Genomic DNA, 19,838 nt, shown 5'->3' with positions numbered 1-19,838 from the left:
CCCCCCCACGCACCCACCCGCGCCCTGCTCCGCCTCTCGGTCCGGAGCTGGGCACACGCGGCTGGCTCGGGGCTGCCTTTGGGGCTGGCTGTGGTCGCCCTCCGGGAGCCCTCAGCTCCGGGGCGGCTCTCGCTAGGACACGGCCCCCGGCCCATCCCCGCGGTGCGGGCGGGGCGGGAGGCGGGCGCGACCGAGCGTGACGGGCGGAGGGCGGGAGCGGAGCCCGCAGCGAGGAGCGACCCGGCTGCCGCCGCCTCCGCAGCGCCCGTCGGGAGGCGGCCGGGCAGCGCCGCCGCCGAGCTCTCCCCACCCCGCGCCCCGCCGCCCGCTCGCCCTCGCCCCGCCGAGCGCCATGGCGGCCGCGGCTGCCGAGCCCAGCAGCGGCCGGTACCAGCAGGTGAGGGAGGCGGCGGGCACGCGAGCGCCGCGGCTCCGTAGGCCGCGCCGGGGAGGACGGAGCCCGGGGCCGGGCGGGGAGCCACCGCCCCCGCGCTACGGGGCCGGGGGCGCTGCCGCCACCTCCCCCCGCGGCCGTGCCCCGGGGAGCCGGGCGGCGCCGCGGCCCTGGCCCGAGGCCGGGCGTCTCCCGGGGCGGCGGGCGGGCCTGGGCCTGGGCCGGGCCTGCGGGCGCGGGTGCCGCTGTCCCGCTGCGGGGGAAAGGGGAGAGCGGGGCGGTGACTGGGCCCGCGGCCTCCGACGGCAGCAGCGCCCGGGGCGGAGGCCTCGGCTGCCCGCTGAGGCGCGGTAGGCCCCACGGCGGCCGGGCCGGGCTCGGGCTGCGGAGCTGCCCAAGCCTCTCCCCGGGGTCGGGCGTCTGCCCGCTCCCGGGGCCGCCCTCGGCGCGCAGCGCCAGGCAGAGCGCGGCGGAGGGGCCGGAGCGACCTTGTGCGCAGGGTGCTGTCCCCGCCGGTCGTGTTCCTCTCTGGCCCCCTGCGGCGCTCCGTGGCCTCTCGGTTCCAGCCTGCAGGTCAGCGAGCTTGGCGTTCGTTCCGAGGAGCGAACTTGTTCTGCATTGTCTTGAAATTAGCGTTAATTTTATTTCGTCTTTTACATGTGGTCCCCTCTGGCTCAGATTGAAATCCCTGTAGGGCAGAGACTGTCCTGAAAGAGCTCCCTCGTGAATTTGGGGTTGTTCTTCCTTCCCTACCTCCTGAAGGAGAGGACGTGTTTTGTCAGGAGCATCAACCTCACAGAAAGGGTTCGGGGTCAGTTGGGCCTGGCAGTGTACCTGGCTCCTGCTCACGTGTGTTTCTGACATGCAGATGTGGAGACTTCATTATTTAAAGTAAGGGAGAGAAATCCCTGAAGACGGTATACAATATTCTCCTGCTTAACTGAGGCTCTTGCAAGAAATCAGTGTAATGACTTTGCCTTGGTAGTGGTTTCAGCGTGGGTAGGTTCCCTCTCTTCAGAATACGAGATGCACCTTCCCATTGGGATGGGATATTAGTCTTATCATGACAGCTGGAGATCTCTGTTTTTTACATACTAGAAATGTAAAAGTTAAGTAAAACTTAGGCTTTTTTTTCGTTCTGTGAAAAGCATATGTGTTCACTTGTGAAGACAAATCTCTTTACTGTTGTTCTTGGAAATGGTAGGTACAGATAACCAGGTCTCTTCACTAATCGCCTTTCCCATCAGAGTCCTGCCGTTGGTGTTGACCCCGACAAACGTCTTCACAAATGTCTCTTACAAAGGGATCTAGCTTCGTTTGCCTTGAGCCCGTGGAGATAGGTGACAGAATGTGCTGAAGGACACGATTGCGTTGCTCTTCAGTGACTCTATACCTGACCGATAAGCACAATCCTGGTTTCCTTAAAGAGAAATGTGTAAAACTGTCGTTTCGCCAGGTCCTGCTAACATCCAACAGACACAGAGCAGACACGGCTATTGCTGTAGAGCATAACTGCATGGTACTGCAGAGATTAGGGAGGCAGGCAGTGCCCCGAAGGATTTATGCTGCTAAAGACAAACAGATAATGGAGGCCCTGTGAAAGGACTGCTGTAACTGGAGTGCAGAATCAGAAGCTCAGTTATAAATATATCTACTTCTGTGTAGCTACTTAGAAATTGCTTTTTTCCCCTTGCCCTCTGCCAGAGCCCCGGTATTCACATTGTTGTGAAGTGTGTTACTGCTGAACTGGCTCCTAATGCTTGTGTTGCTCAAAAAAACCCTGCAAGCTGTGGATCTAAAGAGGCAGAGTTGGTATTTAGATGAAGAGGAGATGAGAGGGTGGGAGACTCTCTCTAGCATTGAATATGTCAATTTTTTTCCATACATTGAAACTTATTGTGTGCATGAATGTACAATTAATGAACAGATCATGTGCCAGTGAAGGAAGACTTGCAGTGAATTGATAACTATAAGGGCTAGAGCTGAATACAGGATCCAGTAAGTAGAGGTAGCCTGTAGAAATTCAGAACAAGCTCATTTAATCTTTAGATTACTGGATTATGAGGCAGTGGCGGAGAACTGAGAATTTTAAAACTTGATAATGTTTTTTTGGGGGGGGAGAGGGGTAATGTGTTAGTGGAGTTTGTCACATAACTAGGTGGTTCCTGTAAAGCTAACTGTGATATACCATCCAAGCATGCCAGGGTCGTGTAACCCGTGCTCCTGAGAGTGTTACTGGTGTATTGACCTGTGGGTAGGAGCAGTCCTGTTGAAGTGTGGGCACTATTTGAACGTGTAAAATATTTGTAGGATTCCCTGAGTGTGTGTATTTGCAGGAGTAAAGGTGATAGTTAATGAGGATAATCTGAGGACAACAGAAATTGATAACTGAGTTTGAAACCTGTGTGTTTCTGTGTTTCTTCTTCCGCCCTGTTCCTCAGCCCGTGCTGCCCTGCAGATGGGGGCGGTGGGCCGTGCACCCCCAGCAGCCTCCTTCGCTGCACACTCACAACCTGTGTCCGTTCACTGATACGTGCAGTGTTAAAGAGATGTACAATGGCATATGATTTATTTTCTAAAGCTAACTTTCTAGCCGCTGCGCTTTGTTCAGGCATTAGATAATCTGATAAAAAATAGCCTGCGATGACGCCTTTGGATGATGTGGCAGTCTGATCTAACATACTGAGGAAGTGCCGCTCGATGAAGAATAAAGCTAAAACTCCCGAAAAAGGATCTCGGTTTCCCCCGGCCCCTTTCTGTCGGGAGCACGGGCTGGGGCAGCGTGCAGGAGCCGGGCAGGGTGACCAGGGCAGACCGCTGGTTTCGGTTCCTCCTCTGCGGGCCGGGTGACCGGGCTGTGCTTGCTGGAAGTGGGAATGGGAGGTGTTTGGGAGGAGGGAAGGCTGCAGCATGCCCTGGTATCGTTATTCTGGGCGGTGCTGTGTCCCAGAAGGAGACACTGGGAGGCTGTTGTCATTCCATTTGGAATGGCTCTTGCCATTCCCATTGCCTTTGGGAAAGTTATACTGGATGTTGTTAGGATTAGGTGGCTTGAGGCCTTTTGAGTATAACCCCTGGAATGTGAGTTCAGTGGCAGAACTGTATTTTGTCTTTGGAATAGAAACTAGCCTCCATCCTGGAAAAAATAGCCAGGCTTTTAATAGGTTTATTTACACTGTATGTTAACTGAGGCATGCTTTTTACTTGAGGCATTTGAAAATATGTGATATATATGAGTAATGTAAACCCACCTAGAAAATGGTGGGTGTGTTAAACAATGAAGACATACTCCTTTTTAAGTGATATTTCTTCCTGTTCTGCTTGTTGAAGGCTTACATGGATCATGAATCATTTTGTAAGAGGAGGTGTCTATAAGAAACATAAGGCAGAAAGATTTTTCCATTTGTTTGGTTTTCTTTCAGTGAAATTGTAGACGAATGTTGCTGAAGATATAACGTGAATACAGTTTACGTCCACGAAGGACCACAGTGCTTACTTAATATGTGGGAAGGCTAGAGTGAAATAGGGAGGCAGATGTCAGTTGTCACCTTGTGCTTACCTTAAGCTTGTGTTTTTCAGTTGAAATGGGCACGCAGCTTGAAACTAAAAGATGAGAATATACTGTATTTTCTAATGTCAGCAGTTAGAATTAGTGATAGTAGTGGCTATTTGTTTCTTTGGTGAGGTACTGGTAGTGTGCAGAAGATGTGCTTGCTAAAGATACGTGCAACTGATAGGAACAGTAAGGAAATTTCTAAGGGTAGGTTGTTTTCATGTTTTTTTCTTTTTTGTATAAGTAGAATAGGATGTGTCCATTGACATGACAGTGAAGATTTTAAAAAAAGTTGCAGAGTAAAGTCACGTCTCTTGCATGGCCACCACTCTTAGGTTCTGCTGCAGCTGATGGGGGCCACACGCTTTGTTTGAAGCTGCCCGATGTCCAGCCCAGTCCGTGTTCAGGTGATTGAAGTCTCACTGTTTTGTTCTGAAACACCCACTTCTGTAGGCAACAGTACCTGTCAGGTGAGTTTGCAAGGTTTTAGTGTTTCTATGTGAAAAAGTAATTATAGAATGAAAATAGATGCCATCTCTAAACCTCAAAGGACTTGGGAAATGCTGTGAAACAGTAGTAGTCAAGTATCGTCACGTAGCTTGTGTAACAGCAGAAAATAGCCTTGCATGCAAACTTTAAAAAAAATATTATCTTGGGTGTCAGGATTGTGTTGGACTCTCCCTTGGGCTTCTTTGGTGACTTTTCTCTCGTCACTGAAATTCAGTGGGGCTCAGTAACCCCGTCTGGGAAGCAGATGTAGGAACAGTCCCTCAGGCCTTTGGTTGTTAAGTGGCTCACAGGAGATGTGGTACCTGTTTATGTGAGCTTGGCATTGCGTTTTAAAAGGAGCCATACCAAAAGCAAGTAGCAAAAGTTTTGTGTGTGAATTCTGATTCTTCGTCATTGGGACTAATAAGAAAAATTCAATATTAAGATGTATCCGTTTATTCGGTTTCTACCTCTTCTTGTGAGATATCCAAATCTGGTGGCACAATGGGATTTTTTTTTCATTGAACGTACTTAACATTCTTCATATGACAATTTAAAAAAATGTGATTTTTAAAATGCTTAAAAGATCTGGAATTCTTTCTGTGATGTCTTAATGTCCAGAAGAAAGGTTAATGTGATCCTAAATATTACGGTAAAGCCTTAGGCTTTGTTAAGTGTTTGGAATTTAATTACAGCTATCTAAGATTAAAACCTACTTCTTCTGTATTAAGACCTTGAACACTCAAACCTAAGGACAGTCTCTAGGCACAGGTTTGTGCTGGCCCAAGTGCTTGTTTACTGTCTAGCCAGACCAGTATAATTCCCCGTTTGAACAGAGGCGAGGGAATTAGATCAGCGTGTTTCCCAGGACTAAGGTGTATTTCCATGTTGTCAGGCCATTAACTGCAGTGAGTCAGTGAAGAACAACATCCTCGTGAGCACGGGTTGTGTTTTGATGGACAGAAAAGATGTGTTGATTTGTGTTTTTACCTTGGTAGCTGGGAGGGCGGTTGCAAACGTACCCTTCAGGCGGGTGCTCCCACTGGTTTCTGGTCTTTGCCCCATGCATCCCGCTGCATGGGTGCAGCTGTGTGCTCGCTGCGTGGCACGGAGCTGGTCCGGCTGGAAAAGGAAAAGCGTTTTGGGGGAGGGGGAGTGGAGGCACGGTTTTCAGTCTTTATCAGAATGAAGGAGTAGCTCAGGTTGGTAGAGACCTCGGGAGGTCGCTCCCCAGAGCTGGGCTGCGCTCAGGGCCCTGGCGAGAATCGGTTCCCCAGCGTGAGGCTTGGGCAGGAGCATCGGCATCTCCCGGTGCAGGGAGAAGCCGGAGGGAGGGTTTGCTTAGACAGCGCGACTGCCAAGCGTGTCACCGTGCCGTGCCTGAGCACAGGTAGCTGGGGTAGACGCGCTGTTCAGGGCTGTCACTCTCCTTCGGTGAAATGAACTGGAAGTGCCTATGGGAGAAAACAGTTATTTGCTCATCAAGGAGAGGGCTGATGTACGTGGGTTGACTTGTCTAATAGCTTATCATTATTCCTGCTGATTAATAAGCTGATATTAAGTTATAAGAATCTGCGACAGCATTGGGCAAAAGTCAGGATTTCAAATCAGGGTACGTTTAAAGTGAAATGTAAGTTATAAACATAATTCTCTTCTCCTTCAGAGTTGGCAGAAACTTTACTTTGCTTCCAAAAGGCCAAATATATGGAAGGAGAAAAATAAGGGGTGTTGCAATGGGAGTGCAGTGTAACCGTTTTGTGGGCAGGCTATTGCCTTTCTGGGGTACTCTCAAATTTAGTAGTAATATACATTTTTTTTTTTTATTTTAACATTTGGCTTGCAAAGGTTATGATTTCATTGTTCTGAAAAAATCAGTCATGTCACCTTTTTAAAAAATATTGATTCTCTTTCTGTCATTAGCCTAAATATCTGCCTTTCTGAAATCTCACAGAAACCATAGCAACAACAAAAATGAGATCTGATTAGGGTTATCTTCATTCTAGGATTGCTCTGGGATTTCTGTGCAGTTCTGCCTTGTGTGCCAGGACATAAAATAAGAACTGAAATGCAGTAAACATTCATGATATACTGCTGAGTTAATATATTACTGATGATATATTGCTAAGGTGAAGCTTGTAGTAATCCTGATTTAGTTATAAAGAATATTTGCATGTAGCCTAAGGACTTGGGGCAAGGAGAGGTTAAAAAGAAAGATCCAAAACTGTGTCAGCAGCCCATGTGCTAAGTTTAGAAAATTTGGAAGAATTAACAAATATATTTATTGGAAATACTTTCTTCAAAGTTTATGTGGAAATACTTCAAAATGTTTTGTAAGTTTTGAACTTCAATGCTGCTGTGCTGCGTGTATTTACACGTGATATGTCTCAAGCAGGGGGAAGTGGCAGACAGAGGCAGTCGTGCTCAGACCCAAGCTTCTGATGGTGTTTTTTGGAAAATAAATGTCCCTTACCCTGTTCTGTCAGGCAATTTTCCGTTGTTTTAGCAATCCGTTGAAAAAATCATAGCCAAACTTTTGTTTTAGTAACTGTAAAGACTGTCTGTTTTTTAATGCCACAAATACAAGACTCATGCTTTAAAAGCTAAAATCCATCAGTGACTCAAAGAAAGAATACCCCACAGCCTCAGCAAAATAGACTTCAGCCAAACGCTGCTTTCGTCAGGTTCTCCGGGTTCTGAAGACTCTCGTCAGCGGCCCGAGGGGGAACTGCCTGCAAACCCGAGTAGCGCAGCCTTCCTCGTGGTGCGTACCCGGCGCTGCACGGGGCAGATGATGGAGCACGCAGGGCGAGGGCAGTGCAGCGGTGCTGGGCCATGCGAGACCTGATGACTCATTCTTCCTGTCACATGAACCCTTCCTGCTTTGCTAATAAGCACTTAGTTGAATTTTAGATGCCTGGAATCATTAAAAAGGCTGGAAGGCATTTGTGTACCTTGTCCATTAGAAGAAGAATCTGTTTTCTATAACTGTATACCTCCTACAGCCTCTAGTTCAGCTTTAAAAAGCAACTACGTTTTTTGTGTCATTACCTGAATTGTAATGGTTTGAAGCTAGCAGTAAGTTCAGCTTGCTTTCTCCCACACAAGGTAGTTGTAAGAATATGTATTTCTTTTTACTATTGAAAGAAGAACATGGTAAGAATTCCAGTGGTAGGAATTAATAGTACACTCAACTATCTGTGTCCTTTTTGATTTCATCTCTTGCAGTGTTGTCACATCTCGTGCTTTCCTTTCCTCCTGCTTGATGATTGTACTTTTGGGTTGTGTATGTCGTCTTTCTTATGAACATCAGGGTTTTAATTTCTGCCACCCCCCTCGCTAGGAGAGCAGGTAACGCAGGGCATGCGGTATCCAGAGAGTGTCCCTAGGGTATCGGAGCCTTTCCTCCTTCCTTAGTAGACTAGGATTGTATAGGCAGAAGGAAAAAAAGGGGTGAAATATTGAATTTTCATGGATAGACTGAAAATAAGCACGGTGGAGTATTTTCTGAGAATTCATAGACTCCAGAGCTGGGAGAGACTGAATCAACTAGTTTGACTCTCTGCGTTTTACGGGTTATCCTTTAGGTTGCCCCTCTCGTGCTGTGTGCAGGCTGCTCTTGAATTTCTGCAGCAGTGCTCTCTTTTTAGATTTTTTTTTTTTAAAGCTTATTTTAATAGGCAATTACTTCATAAATTAGTTTGCATTTTCTTCTAATGACTGAAGTCCATGGGGTTTATAAAATAAGGCATTTTTGTTTCTTGGTAAGGGCTCATGCTGAGTTAGCTGGTTTCAAAAAAGCCTCAAGTTGTGCCAGGGGAGGTTTAGATTGGATATTAGGAAAAATTTCTTCACCGAACGGGTTGTCAAGTGTTGGAACAGGCTGCCCAGGGAAGTGGTTGAGTCACCATCCCTGGAGGTATTTAAAAGACATATAGATATGGTGCTTAGGGACATGGTTTAGTTGTGGACTTGGCAGTGCTAGGTTAACGGTTGGACTCGATGATCTTAAAAGTCTTTTCCAACCTAAAGGATTCTATGATTCTAAGATGCATTGCTGTTGTAGAATTGCTGCAGCTCATCATGTTAATTGCCTGGTGCCCTGAGGCTAATTAAAGCTGCAGCCATCGAGGCAGGTACCTGCCACCTCCACCCTGTGTAGTGCGCGGCCTCGCTCCTGGGGCGCAGAAAGGGATCAATTTGGTGTGGATTCACAGCTGGCCGGCATCCAGCGTTTTAGATGTCACCTGCTGGCAGCCACAGCATCTGTGCTGGGAGGTGCTCTTGGTGTAATACGGATTAAATTTTCATCCGGATCACTTAATTAATTTCTCCTTCTTCAAGGAAGTGGTTCAGCTTTGTGCCGTGCGGGGAGTTCTTACCCAGAAAGCTTGGGGCTGACCAGCTCCCTCTTTTTTCCACCTCTTCTGTCTAGAAAATATGAATGGGGAGAGGATGGAGGCTTGCTGTTAGAGTAGCAAGGTGGTCTTCATCTGGTGGTGAAAGAGTCCCGTTTCTGTGATGGTCTGTTGTTTTGGAGCAGCTGGAGCGGGTGACAGCGCTGCTGAATTTTTTCCAGTGCTTCCCAGTGTCATTTCTTTGCCTTTCCGCCTCTTGGCCGACCCCTTGGACCTGCCAGCAGAACTGCTCGTGTCGTCGCCTGCTAACCCAAGTCATTTAAACCTGACTAGGTTAAACTCCTTTAACGGCAGGTGTGTTTAAAGTCTGTTTGACATAACTGGCGTAGGGAGCTGTGACACATCGGCTGTGCTGGCAGGGTGGGGAGGACGGCCGCCTCTGCGCCGAGGAGGTGGGAAGCCAGCGGGGACGTTGTGTCTGGCTGCGGTGCGATGAACCACTGACTGGCGGTTACTCGTTCTGTGCGTGCTCGCGGTTGTGCAGCTGATGGAGGTGTGCAGCTGTCCGGTTAATGGCAGAGAAAATAAAACAATCCACGCTCTTCTCAGCAAGCTTGTAGGACTCGGATGTCTCACAGTTCAGACATGCAGCTGTGGTTTGGATGCAAACGTCCAATGAATTGCACCTAAAATGTCTGAAAAAGTTTTGGCTTTGACTTTCACACAGAACATGGATGTAGTCTGATCTTTGATCTTAGGCAGAAAAGCCCCAAGACACAGAACAGTTACGTATAAAATAAGACCTTCATTTAGAAGTGTGAGCTGATTTTTTTTTTTTCTTTCCTGATACGACACACAAGTAAAATAAGAATATATCCCCACCCGCCCTTGCATTAAATCTTGGGAAGGACTTGACTGGCAACATGTCTCTCCAAAGAAAACAAAGCAAAATGTCATGGATGGCAGTATTAGTAGGGGTGTGCAGGAAGGATAGTTCAAGAAGATGTTAAGGAAGAAGTTGCAGGGTTGCTATTGTTTAGTGGTGATTACAAAAGAGGGTAATACCTCTCCATTCAGGCATGTGGTTCTGTCCCGAGGTGCTTTTTTGCTTTTTTGAAATGAGTTGTCTTGCTGCAGAAAACCTCTTTGTTGATGAGAAGATGAGAAATGGAAGGAGGAAAAAAATTAGATGGCAACTGATTTGTAAATTCCTTTCTGGTGCGTTCTGCCTCGAACGCTTCTGGCCTGGTATTGTCAGCTTCTCTGATCAAAGCCTGCCTTTGCATACCTGCTTCATGCAAGTGACACTGTATATTTGATAAGCTGTATGGTTATTTATACAGAGCCTGTGGGAAGCACAGTGCACAAAATAAACTGTCTCCTTTTCAGTCATACAGTGTGAAAAGTTGAAGGGAAATGGCAAGATTCATACTTATATGTATCATTATGTAATGTATCCATGAAAAACCCCCTTCCTTAGCAAAGCCACAGGCAGCAATGGAGTCTTTTGTTGCGTATCTGCTGCTATTTCCTTGACTAAAATAGATGCAACTCCAGCTCCTAAGCAGTGTGAGCTGAGGAATCTGAGGAAGTGCCAGGGAAATGGAAAGGTACTGGAAAGATGTATGCTGTGCTTTGCTGAAGTCCAGGTGTGTGAGGATATGATTTAAAAACACATTAAAACTGAGATGGCATATTGATCATTTCAAGTGGGAGTGCTTCTGAGGGAAGCTGAGCAGCTGCTTGAACCTCCCATGGTGCCACAGAGCAGTCTTCTTCCAGAAGAGTCTGTCGTGTGCAATTAAAACTACAGGGGTAATTTCACAGAATTTGAGAAACCCCATTAACCTCTCTTGCGTGTGGGTCTGTTCAGCTGCAGAATGAAGAGGAGCCAGGCGAGACTGCACCAGTGGTGAACGATGCCCCTCCGCCTTACAGCAGCATTTCTGCAGAGAACACAGGTAAATTTAACTGAAAGGAAGTAGCTAGGTTTCCTCTGTTCTTTCTTACCTCCTTAATTGTGCTCCTTATTGATGGATGGCATTGCAGCATCCTTACTAAGGCTGCAAGGGATGAGAATTGATCCAAAGAGACTATTGTTACTTGTGGTTTAGAAGATGCATTTTGGCTACATTCATCTGATGTCATCCCATCAAGTGGTGTTCAAGTTACATTTCACAGTGTTCTTAGTAGATTGAAGACAGTTAAAATCAAAGTGCTGTGAAGATTTGTGGTTCCCCTCTTATTATTTGGCATTTGGGTGATGCTGTGCTCTTTCCAAAAAGGACTTGTTACTTAAAAGGGATTAAAGAATTCACTCTTTCTGTAGTTTTCAGTAAACTAAGGACTTGGTCATAAGGGTTATACTTCTTCGGAATCATCATACTGTCATGTAGCACACTTACAGCTTTTATCAAAACAGCTGGCTTTGTGTTGGTTATATATCAGAGTATTTTGGCTTAGGTAAATCATCTCTTTTTTTTTTCCCTCCAGAACTTTCATAGTCAGATGTTCAAATAAGGTTTGTGAATCAAATGCAACATACTGTCAGTCTCTGAAACAGCTGGCCAGCTTTGGATAGAAGTTTGAATATTGTGTTTCTCCGGCTGCTTATTGAGTGTCCTGCCTTGGCACACTAACTGTAAAGATGTCCCATTAGTTCTGGTTCCTTAGTGTGTCTCAGCGACTGGGGCTCAGAAATGCTATGTTTGTTTTTTATTCCAATTCCTTTCCCCTCCATCAGAAAACAATTTGGAGTCTCTGTGGAAAAATTGGTCACCAGTGGCCTGAGGCTTGCAGTGATCCTTCTTTGACTCACTCAAACCACTTGGACTTGAACATATGACTACTTCTGTTTATTGAAGTCAGGAGAGACACGGCATGCATCGTTGTTTTAAAAATAAGTACAGCCAGGCATGTTAAAGTAGTGTTCTGTTTATTACTTTATATTAGATAAGATGCTCCCGTGGTTTTCACTTTCTGTTTTGGAATGGCAAGAGGCTAGAAGGGTGGGGAGGGGACAGGGGGGGCAGGCTTCAACAGTCCGGGATACTGGGGTCTTTTGAAGTCATCTGAAACGCTTCTCATTCCCAACACGGTGTTCTTAAGGAACTGACAAGTTACCTTCTGTATAACTTTTTTTTTGCAGCTTATTTTGACTACAAGGATGAGTCAGGATTTCCTAAGCCTCCATCTTACAACGTGGCCACAACACTGCCTAGTTATGATGAGGCAGAGAGAACCAAGGCTGAAGCCACAATTCCCTTGGTTCCTGGAAGGGTGAGTACGCCTGGCTGGCTGCATGTCCTTCGCGTTTCTTCTGTAGAATTTCTGGTTTAACTCCTGATGATCAAGTGTCATGCCTTCTTTTTTTTTTTTTAAAAAAAAAAAAAAAAGCTTTCTGGTGTGGTGATATTACACACTCCCAAGACTTCTGTGGCTAACTTTGTTGTTTTTTTTTAATTTTCCTCCGGGCGGCTATGATGATGTAAGACATCTCAGTAATGCCAGCATGTGCTATCCAGATTCATTTGGCAAGCTGACAGAGGAACTGTACTGTATCTGTGTGCACTGTCACTGTTTGTTGTTTTTTGTGTTTTGGTTTGGTTTGTTTTTTTTTCAAAAAAAAAAGATTTAGGATTAATTGTTCAGCCATCTAGCATATCTATCCTTGATACTCCTGCTGCTTACTTAGTTGACTTTTCCAGAGGTCAGTGTAGCTGATAAAAGGATGATAAAACCATTCTGTCAGAATAATTATTTTTTCATTTTTTATTTCTTTTTGTTTTTTTCAACATTATCTCTTGTTAGCCTTTTCCTCCACCCCTGCTAGCATTAGATATTTACTGCTCATTATACTTCTTCATAAAAGCCACATTCCTTGCTGAGATGATAAGTTTAATTTTTGTGACGAGTAAGAGAATTCTTTACAGTGAGAACAAGAACATGCCCAATCTTGACTATCTTAAAAAAATAAAATACAGCTAGTGACATAATATTTCATGCCCTGTATCACCTCAGGATGAGAAGCAGGAATTTTTCCTGCTTGCATTTGGAGCCTTTTGAGATTTAGGATCCTCCCCTGCCCCCATGGGGGGCTTTCCTTGAATGTAAACGAAGCATTTTGTATCCCTCCATTGGACGCTGCTTTTTGAGGGCTATACAATTTGCTGGCCTTTTTTTGAAGAGCCTCACGCAGAATTGGGATCGCTGTATGGACTGGAATGACTTAAATCCACCCACATTTTTGTCTCCCTTTGATTTGCAGGATGACGACTTTGTGACACGGGATGACTTTGACGACACCGACCAGCTGAGGATAGGAAATGATGGCATTTTCATGCTAACTTTCTTCAGTAAGTACATGATGGAACTTTTTTCAGGCAGCGACCCAAAATAGCTAGTTATTTTCTCACTTATGTTTATGTCGCACCAGGAAAAACCTGTGTGCAAGGGTTTTATGTTTTTTTTTTTTTCCTTGGAATATAAAGAGGGCTTGACCTGCTGCTTTTCTCCCGCTTTCTCAGTGGCATTCCTCTTCAACTGGATTGGATTTTTCCTGTCTTTCTGTCTGACTACTTCAGCTGCAGGACGATATGGGGCCATTTCTGGGTTCGGTCTGTCTCTTATTAAGTGGATTCTTATTGTCAGGGTAAGTTGTGTAGTGCAAAAACAGTGCGTAGACACTGGTACTCTTTTTCCCTAGCTTGTTTTTATCTCACTTACGCTGAAGTTAGTTACAAATTTAGCTTTTTATAACAAAATAGATTTTGAGCCCCTTATTCACTGAGAACGGAGCTTTTTCATCATTCTGTCCTGTTTATGTGCTGGAATTATTACTTCAACAAAAGAGAATAAAGATTGCACACCCAAGTATGGTTCTCCCTGACAGAGCCTCTGTATTGGATCAAAATGTGTTTGTGTGTTGAGCAGTAACAATGATCTGATCTTTGTAAAATATTTATTCAGATAAAGCAAGCCCTTCAGCATAGGGATGTTTCTCTCCAGTATGATGTTCCTTAGGTGCTCCTCTGAAAAAAAACAATTCTCTAAAATGTGGGATAACCGTGAACATGACTGATGAAGAGAGGGAAATAGGGACTTGAAAATGGAGAAGTGCGGGGTTTGCTTTTCACTGGAAGAAGAAGAGGCAGCCGCCGCTTTGTCACATAGATGGGAGAAGCCCGCTGGTGCCCTCTGGTGTGACATGCCTGCGGCACAAGCAGCAGGGGATCAGGAGGACGCACGCTTTTGTTTTGTTTTATTTCCATATAAACGCTGGGCATATCCAGGCTGTTAAAACATCCACTGGGCTCCCCTCCACCAGATCACACAGGGAGAGGAAGGAGGTGACTGATGAGAACTGGTTTGTATTATGGGAGCCTGCATGCCCCTGCTGGGCACAGACCTTGCCTACAGAAGCAAGTAAGGCTGACGTAATATTTTTAAAACTTGGAGGGGGAGAAAGAGAAACCTTTCTGGGGGGGAAAAAAAAAAAGGTTATAGATGTGCTGATGCTGGAAGGAATGGAAAAAAAAAGTCAAACTATTTTTTGGAGTGACTGTGAGAAAATACCAGAAAAGCTTTATTTGGAGCCCATGAAAAGAAAGTATCTGTGAAAATGGCACGCAGAGATCCCAGGCCCAATTTTGAATTTCAAGCAAAAAATCTCATTAGCTGTGCATAAGTAGTTAGGGCAGCATTAGTGTTAGGGCTGTCACTTCATACCTTATCTCTTTGGGTTAGAAATTGTAATTTGTAAATGCAGCATCTGTCAACTTTTTCTGTAGAAAGTTAAGATTTTTGGGGTCATCCTGTAACAGTGGTGTTAAGAACTATTTGCTGGATTAAGAGGTGTGACAGAAACAGGTGACCTTAACTGTGGATTTGATTTAAACTTTGATAACAAGCTTACCTTTTGTTAGGTTTTTAAACCTGAATAGAATGAAAGGAAAAAAATTACACTGTATTTACCACTGACGTAGTGAACTTCAGTGCTCTAATAGTGTCAGTGCCTTTTATTCAATAGGCAGTAATTTTCCCAATAGAAAATCTTGTTGGAGGGTTACATAGATCTGGGATTTCTTTGTCAACCATACTTTTGTTTGCTATACTATCCAGCCTTACAGTGTAATTAGTTTCAAACCTGGTCTTCCCTTTCAGAAACTGCAACTGTGGTTTATAAGCATCAAAGACGTCAGGGAAAATAGGAGTATTTGCTCAGTAGTGTCTTTCTGCTCCACTGATTGCAGGAGTTTATGGCTGGGTATTGAATCTGTTCCATTCCCCTTGGTTAGAGTTGGTCTGATAGCTGCAGAACAACCTGAAATGAAAGTTCGTGGAGGTAGCGGGTTCCCTGCAGTCTGTGCAGTTAACGAAATGTAGCATTCTGTAAGCTGTCTTGTATGCAGCGGGCTTGATCTGGTTACTGCTGGAATTGGTGAGAAGAGATTTGGATTCAGAAAATCCCATGTGCTCTAACTTGTTTCTTTTTTTTTTTTTTTTTAGTTCTCCACCTATTTTCCTGGTTACTTTGATGGCCAGTATTGGCTTTGGTGGGTCTTCCTTGTACTAGGTGAGTGTTTGTTCTGAGGAGAACAGGGAATGCATGCTTAAAACTCTGTAAAGTGCGATTAGGGCTTTTGTGAGCATTGCTATACAGGCTATTAAAATACATGCATGTAGATGTAAAACTGAAATGTAACCGTCAGAGGAGTACTCCTTTTACTGAATGCCTTCTACGTTTTAAAGGTATACATAAACACTGTCGTTTGGTTGTCATTTCTTGGTGGCAGCATCCTATTTATCATCCAGGAGGAGTAAAGAAGAGAACAATGGTTGTCTTCATAGTGACTGATGTTGTATCTGTTCTTATATCTTAAATGAAAGAGTGGGTTGTGGTCTGTCTTTTTTTTTTTTTTCCCTCCTTCTTTGGGAGTGACTAGATCTCATTTGGAGTCAAAAGTTTTGTGATTGGCTAAGGAAAGTTTGTTTTTGAGATTGCCCGAAATTGAAAGATTAGATGTCATTGATAAAAACAAATTTCTTGTATTAAATCAGCTATTGTGCATCCCAGCAACTTAGGTCCCTCCATACTGGTAAGGGTGAGTTGAACTGCTCCCTCTCTAATTGAAGAAGCAACACCTGTGTTAACTGGACAAATGTGTTTCTTCCATCTAGGTTTTCTGCTGTTTCTCAGAGGATTTATTAATTATGCAAAGGTTAGGAAGATGCCAGATACTTTTTCCACTCTCCCCAGAACCAGAGTTCTCTTTATTTACTAAAGGTAAACTTTCTGCTTTCCTGAATTTGTTCTGTTTTGTTTTTAACTCTATTTAGTGACTCTTTTAGGCTAGACTTTGCTTGAATATTTTTAAAACACAAGGCAGCAGAAAACAGTTGTTTCTTGGTATCCCATACACAGCTCCTGTTTCTACAGAGTCCAGACTGACTTGGTGGGGAGCAGAGAGATACTTGACATTTCTTCCTGAGTTTTTGCTTTGAGGAATGGTATATTCATTAGATTGCATAGCTTGAATTGTAAGAACAAATCTTTGGCCCTCAGTATTGCACTGTCTTTAGCAGGTGTGTCTTTCAGAATAGATAGCATGCCTGAAACACGTGGTATGTCCTAAACATGAGTAAAGGTCACAAAATGTTGTTAGAAGATCGTGCCAGTGTCTTTGGCTTATGTCCCAGAAAGAATAATTTGTCTGAATTTTGCATGCCGTTTGAATTTTCTGCCAAGTTCCTGAAGAAATTAAACTCGTGCACATCTTTGCTCTTTGAAAACCCCTCCCACATACTTGAACATACTGTCCTGCCTGAACATCTTTCAAAAACCTTAATGCCTAAAAGTCTTTCGCTTTAAGGCTAAACCTTAAAGTTGCTGCCTTCTTAATGGGACTTTAAAGAAGTAGGCTTAAGTAGTTGAATCCTTCTAGCATAATTTCCTGCTTACAGCAGATAATGGCCTCACATTAAATGTCCCTCCCTGAGGGGAAGGAAATCCTGTAATAGGTTGCTTCCCAGATGGTGAGTGCAACATGATGCTCCCTTTAGAAATATCATAATAACACTAGATTTCCCCAAGACAGGGTTGAAGCAACTGTAGCTGGGACAGTGGTATAAAGAAACCAAACCCCAGCTTTAAACTGGGGGTCATTAAATTGTTCAGATTTTAAAACCGAGGCTTGATTTTTCCAAATGCACTTTCCTTTTATTAGAAACTGCAAATTGCGTAAGATTCTGCTTCCTTTCTAGTCTGTAGTGAGAACGTGCTGCACAAAATGGGCATTGTGCAGTGTTTTCCAGCTTGAGTTTTCCACTGGTGATTGTGTGTAAAAAAAAAAAAAAATAGTTCAGTCAATTTATTTAAGTGTTTCAGTTCTGTTTAACAAAGTTATGGTTTATGACCTCCTCCAGGATTTGTAATATCCTCTCAAATTCCTGCTGGATCACCAGAAGATTTATTTCCCCCAGTTGCATGGTCACGTAGTGTGAGCGTTTAAGCATCAGCTTTATTATCTGTAGTTTGTTCTCACTGAACAATTTTTTAAAATTTTGCTTCTTTACTGGAACTTAATTTTCCATTTATTAAAGGAACTGTGTGGTTTCTTCTTGCACAGGCTTCTCCTGTGTTAGGAATTTGAAATTACAATTTTAGAGACCTTGCTTGACTCATTGCTTGTGAGGATGGAGGTGTAGAGTTTTTAAAAAAATTTTTATTTATTTGTTTGGGGTTTTTTTGGTCATTTTAGAACTTTGAAAAATCACTCTCTCTTTTAGATATATTGAGATAAATGTCCAGAATAATTTCTAAATATTACAACTTTGACACTTCCCCTGAAAATAAATCTTTAATCCTAAATTCTGAGCAAGGAACCACAAAAGACTTGGATTTTCAGTGTATTATTGTTCTTAAGATTAGATTTCCTCTGTAGGGCATAATGAAAAGGGCATGGTGAACGATCGTTTTCATTTTAGGGCAGAGAGGATTTTTAGAAAATTAGGAGGGGAGGAGGAGAGGAATAATTAGTGCAAACCAGAAAATAATAACCGGTGAAAATGAATCGAGGCGAAAGCTTGGTGTTTGCTATTCAATCTGCGTGTGCTAGTAGTGGACATTATCCTTGGCAGTATCTCAGCAGAGTACACGAGCTGTATGACAAGTGCAAGTGGTTTGTGTTGGATCTCAGGTTTAAACAGTTCTGGCCAACATGGCTGGAATAGACAATTTGTGAGAGCTGCTGTCTCTTTCGTACCAGAACACTTGATAAAAAGACACAAAAGTCATAATCCTGGGTGGATGCAGCAACTAAAGACCGAGTAAAATTTTATTCTCCTAGTGCAAATGCAGTGTAGTTTCATACACCTATGTGTTTTTATGCCCGTGTTTCTAAGAGCATTGTCTGCTCTAGTGTCTGTTTTCCCCTAAGGAATTTTAACTCTTCAGAACTGTAAAATACACTCAAAAGTACTGAGCGTTTTGCTAGAGTCATGTCATTGTGTACTGAGGTACTTTATAAGCCTGTAGACATCCTGCGCTCTTTGTGAACTACATCCTTCTGTTATCCAAAATAACAGTCTAACTATAGTTTCAGTATTCAATATCCTTCTCTGACAGATGTTTTCTGGCAAATGTCTTCCTGCGTTAGTGAATTCTCCCTCAAGACGCAACAGGACACCTGCAGGAAGTGAATCAAGACTCTGGAGCAGAAGAAAAAATAATCACCTGCTTTAAAATAAATAAATAAAAGTACTGTTGGGGAAAAAAAAAAAAGGAGAAGCATTTCTTTCTATTTGTTTCTAGGTGTAAAATTTTAATAATTAATGCAGAATTCTGTAATCATTGAATCATTAGTGGCTAATGTTTGAAAAAGCTATTGCAGTCGAGTCTGTGACGTGCTAATAAAGCCTTATATAGATAGTTTCTGTAGTGATTTCGGTAGCATGAGCCCTGCCCCCGGAGCCAGCAGGGGACAGGCTTGCTTTATTTCCTCCTCCATCCTGGGAGCGGGTTTGGACTCTGGTCTGTCCTGGACAGCGTGCATAGTGCTGACGGCCCGAAGGGATGATCTCAAAAGTTGAAGTGATGGCATTGCTATGTCACACACCTTTCTGCTGCATAAATCCAACAGCACCTGTGCCGTCGGTGGCTGAAAGAAAAGATGGGTCTGTGCGGTCCAGATTCTTGAGGTGTAATTGGGAGAGAGTACTATTTTGAAGGTGGCACAAGTATTAATTTTTTTAATAGTCTATATTCTCAATGTTGTAGTATACTTTACTTTCATACTACCTACTTTTTGGACTATATAGGGATTTTCACAGTACACATTGGTAGTGTAAAAACGAAAGATCAAGTTGCAACTTTGTATAAAAAATTACCTTGCAAAACAAAGGCCTTTTTTTTCTTTGGCTTGGGACTTTTGAGACAATTCCTAACATACCTGTAATTCTTGCTTTTATAATTTGTGTTAGCAGAGACTATGATGCGTTATAAATGTAGATTTAATGTGCACTTTTGTGCTTTCTGCCAAGTGGTAATTCACTTTGGAGTTTTACTATGTTAAAACTGTAAATATAGCAGAACATTAATAAATGTCACTTATGTAGCAATTTTTGCTGTAGAACAGTGTTTAATTTAGTTTCTATGCTTTATTGCACCTGGTTATTGATTACAAATGCAGATTGTCTGTGGGAATTTCATTACTTTTCCACAGAAGGTGTAACACAAACCTCCACTTCAAGGTGTCTGTCTTCCTTTTTGTAACCGGGTTTTCAAGCCCTGAGACAGTCTTCAATGCCAGCCTGGCAGGTCAGGAAACAGCGATTCCATACGTTTTTGGGGGTGTGTTGGGTTTTTTCATAGTCTCACACATATAACTTACCTGCCTCGTGAAATGGTTTGTTCGTGGTTTTGGTTCATGGCTGAACTTCTCAACTGTATAGTCCTCGCAAACAAGCAGTGGGGCTGACAAAGATAGGTGGAGGCTACACAGAGACTTCCTTTTTAAACAAGACTAAGTGTACACAGAGAGAATTATTA

General features: G+C 43.7%; 1 protein-coding gene across 2 annotated transcripts; it reads left to right on the top strand.

Moving 5' to 3' along the window:
- Nucleotides 1–211: 211 nt before the first annotated feature.
- On the top strand, nt 212–19,408 carry NDFIP1 (Nedd4 family interacting protein 1). Of its 2 annotated transcripts, none has more exons than XM_075164479.1 (8): nt 212–397; nt 10,665–10,752; nt 11,940–12,070; nt 13,059–13,146; nt 13,318–13,442; nt 15,299–15,365; nt 15,971–16,076; nt 18,417–19,408. In XM_075164479.1, exons 1-7 carry the CDS (start codon nt 353–355, stop codon nt 16,072–16,074), a joined length of 648 nt encoding a protein of 215 aa, XP_075020580.1. In that variant the 5' UTR covers nt 212–352; the 3' UTR covers nt 16,075–16,076; nt 18,417–19,408. The 2 variants fall into 2 exon arrangements, with proteins under 2 accessions (XP_075020580.1, XP_075020581.1); XM_075164480.1 differs by having other exon boundaries at nt 224–397; nt 18,394–19,408.
- The last annotated feature ends 430 nt before the right edge of the window (nt 19,409–19,838 follow it).

The sequence above is a fragment of the Calonectris borealis genome, chromosome 15, assembly GCF_964195595.1.
Source record: "Calonectris borealis chromosome 15, bCalBor7.hap1.2, whole genome shotgun sequence".
In the NCBI taxonomy this organism is placed as follows: Eukaryota; Metazoa; Chordata; class Aves; order Procellariiformes; family Procellariidae; genus Calonectris; species Calonectris borealis.
The sequence above is the reverse complement of the archived record's forward strand: the minus strand, read 5'-3'. Positions and strand labels throughout refer to the sequence as shown.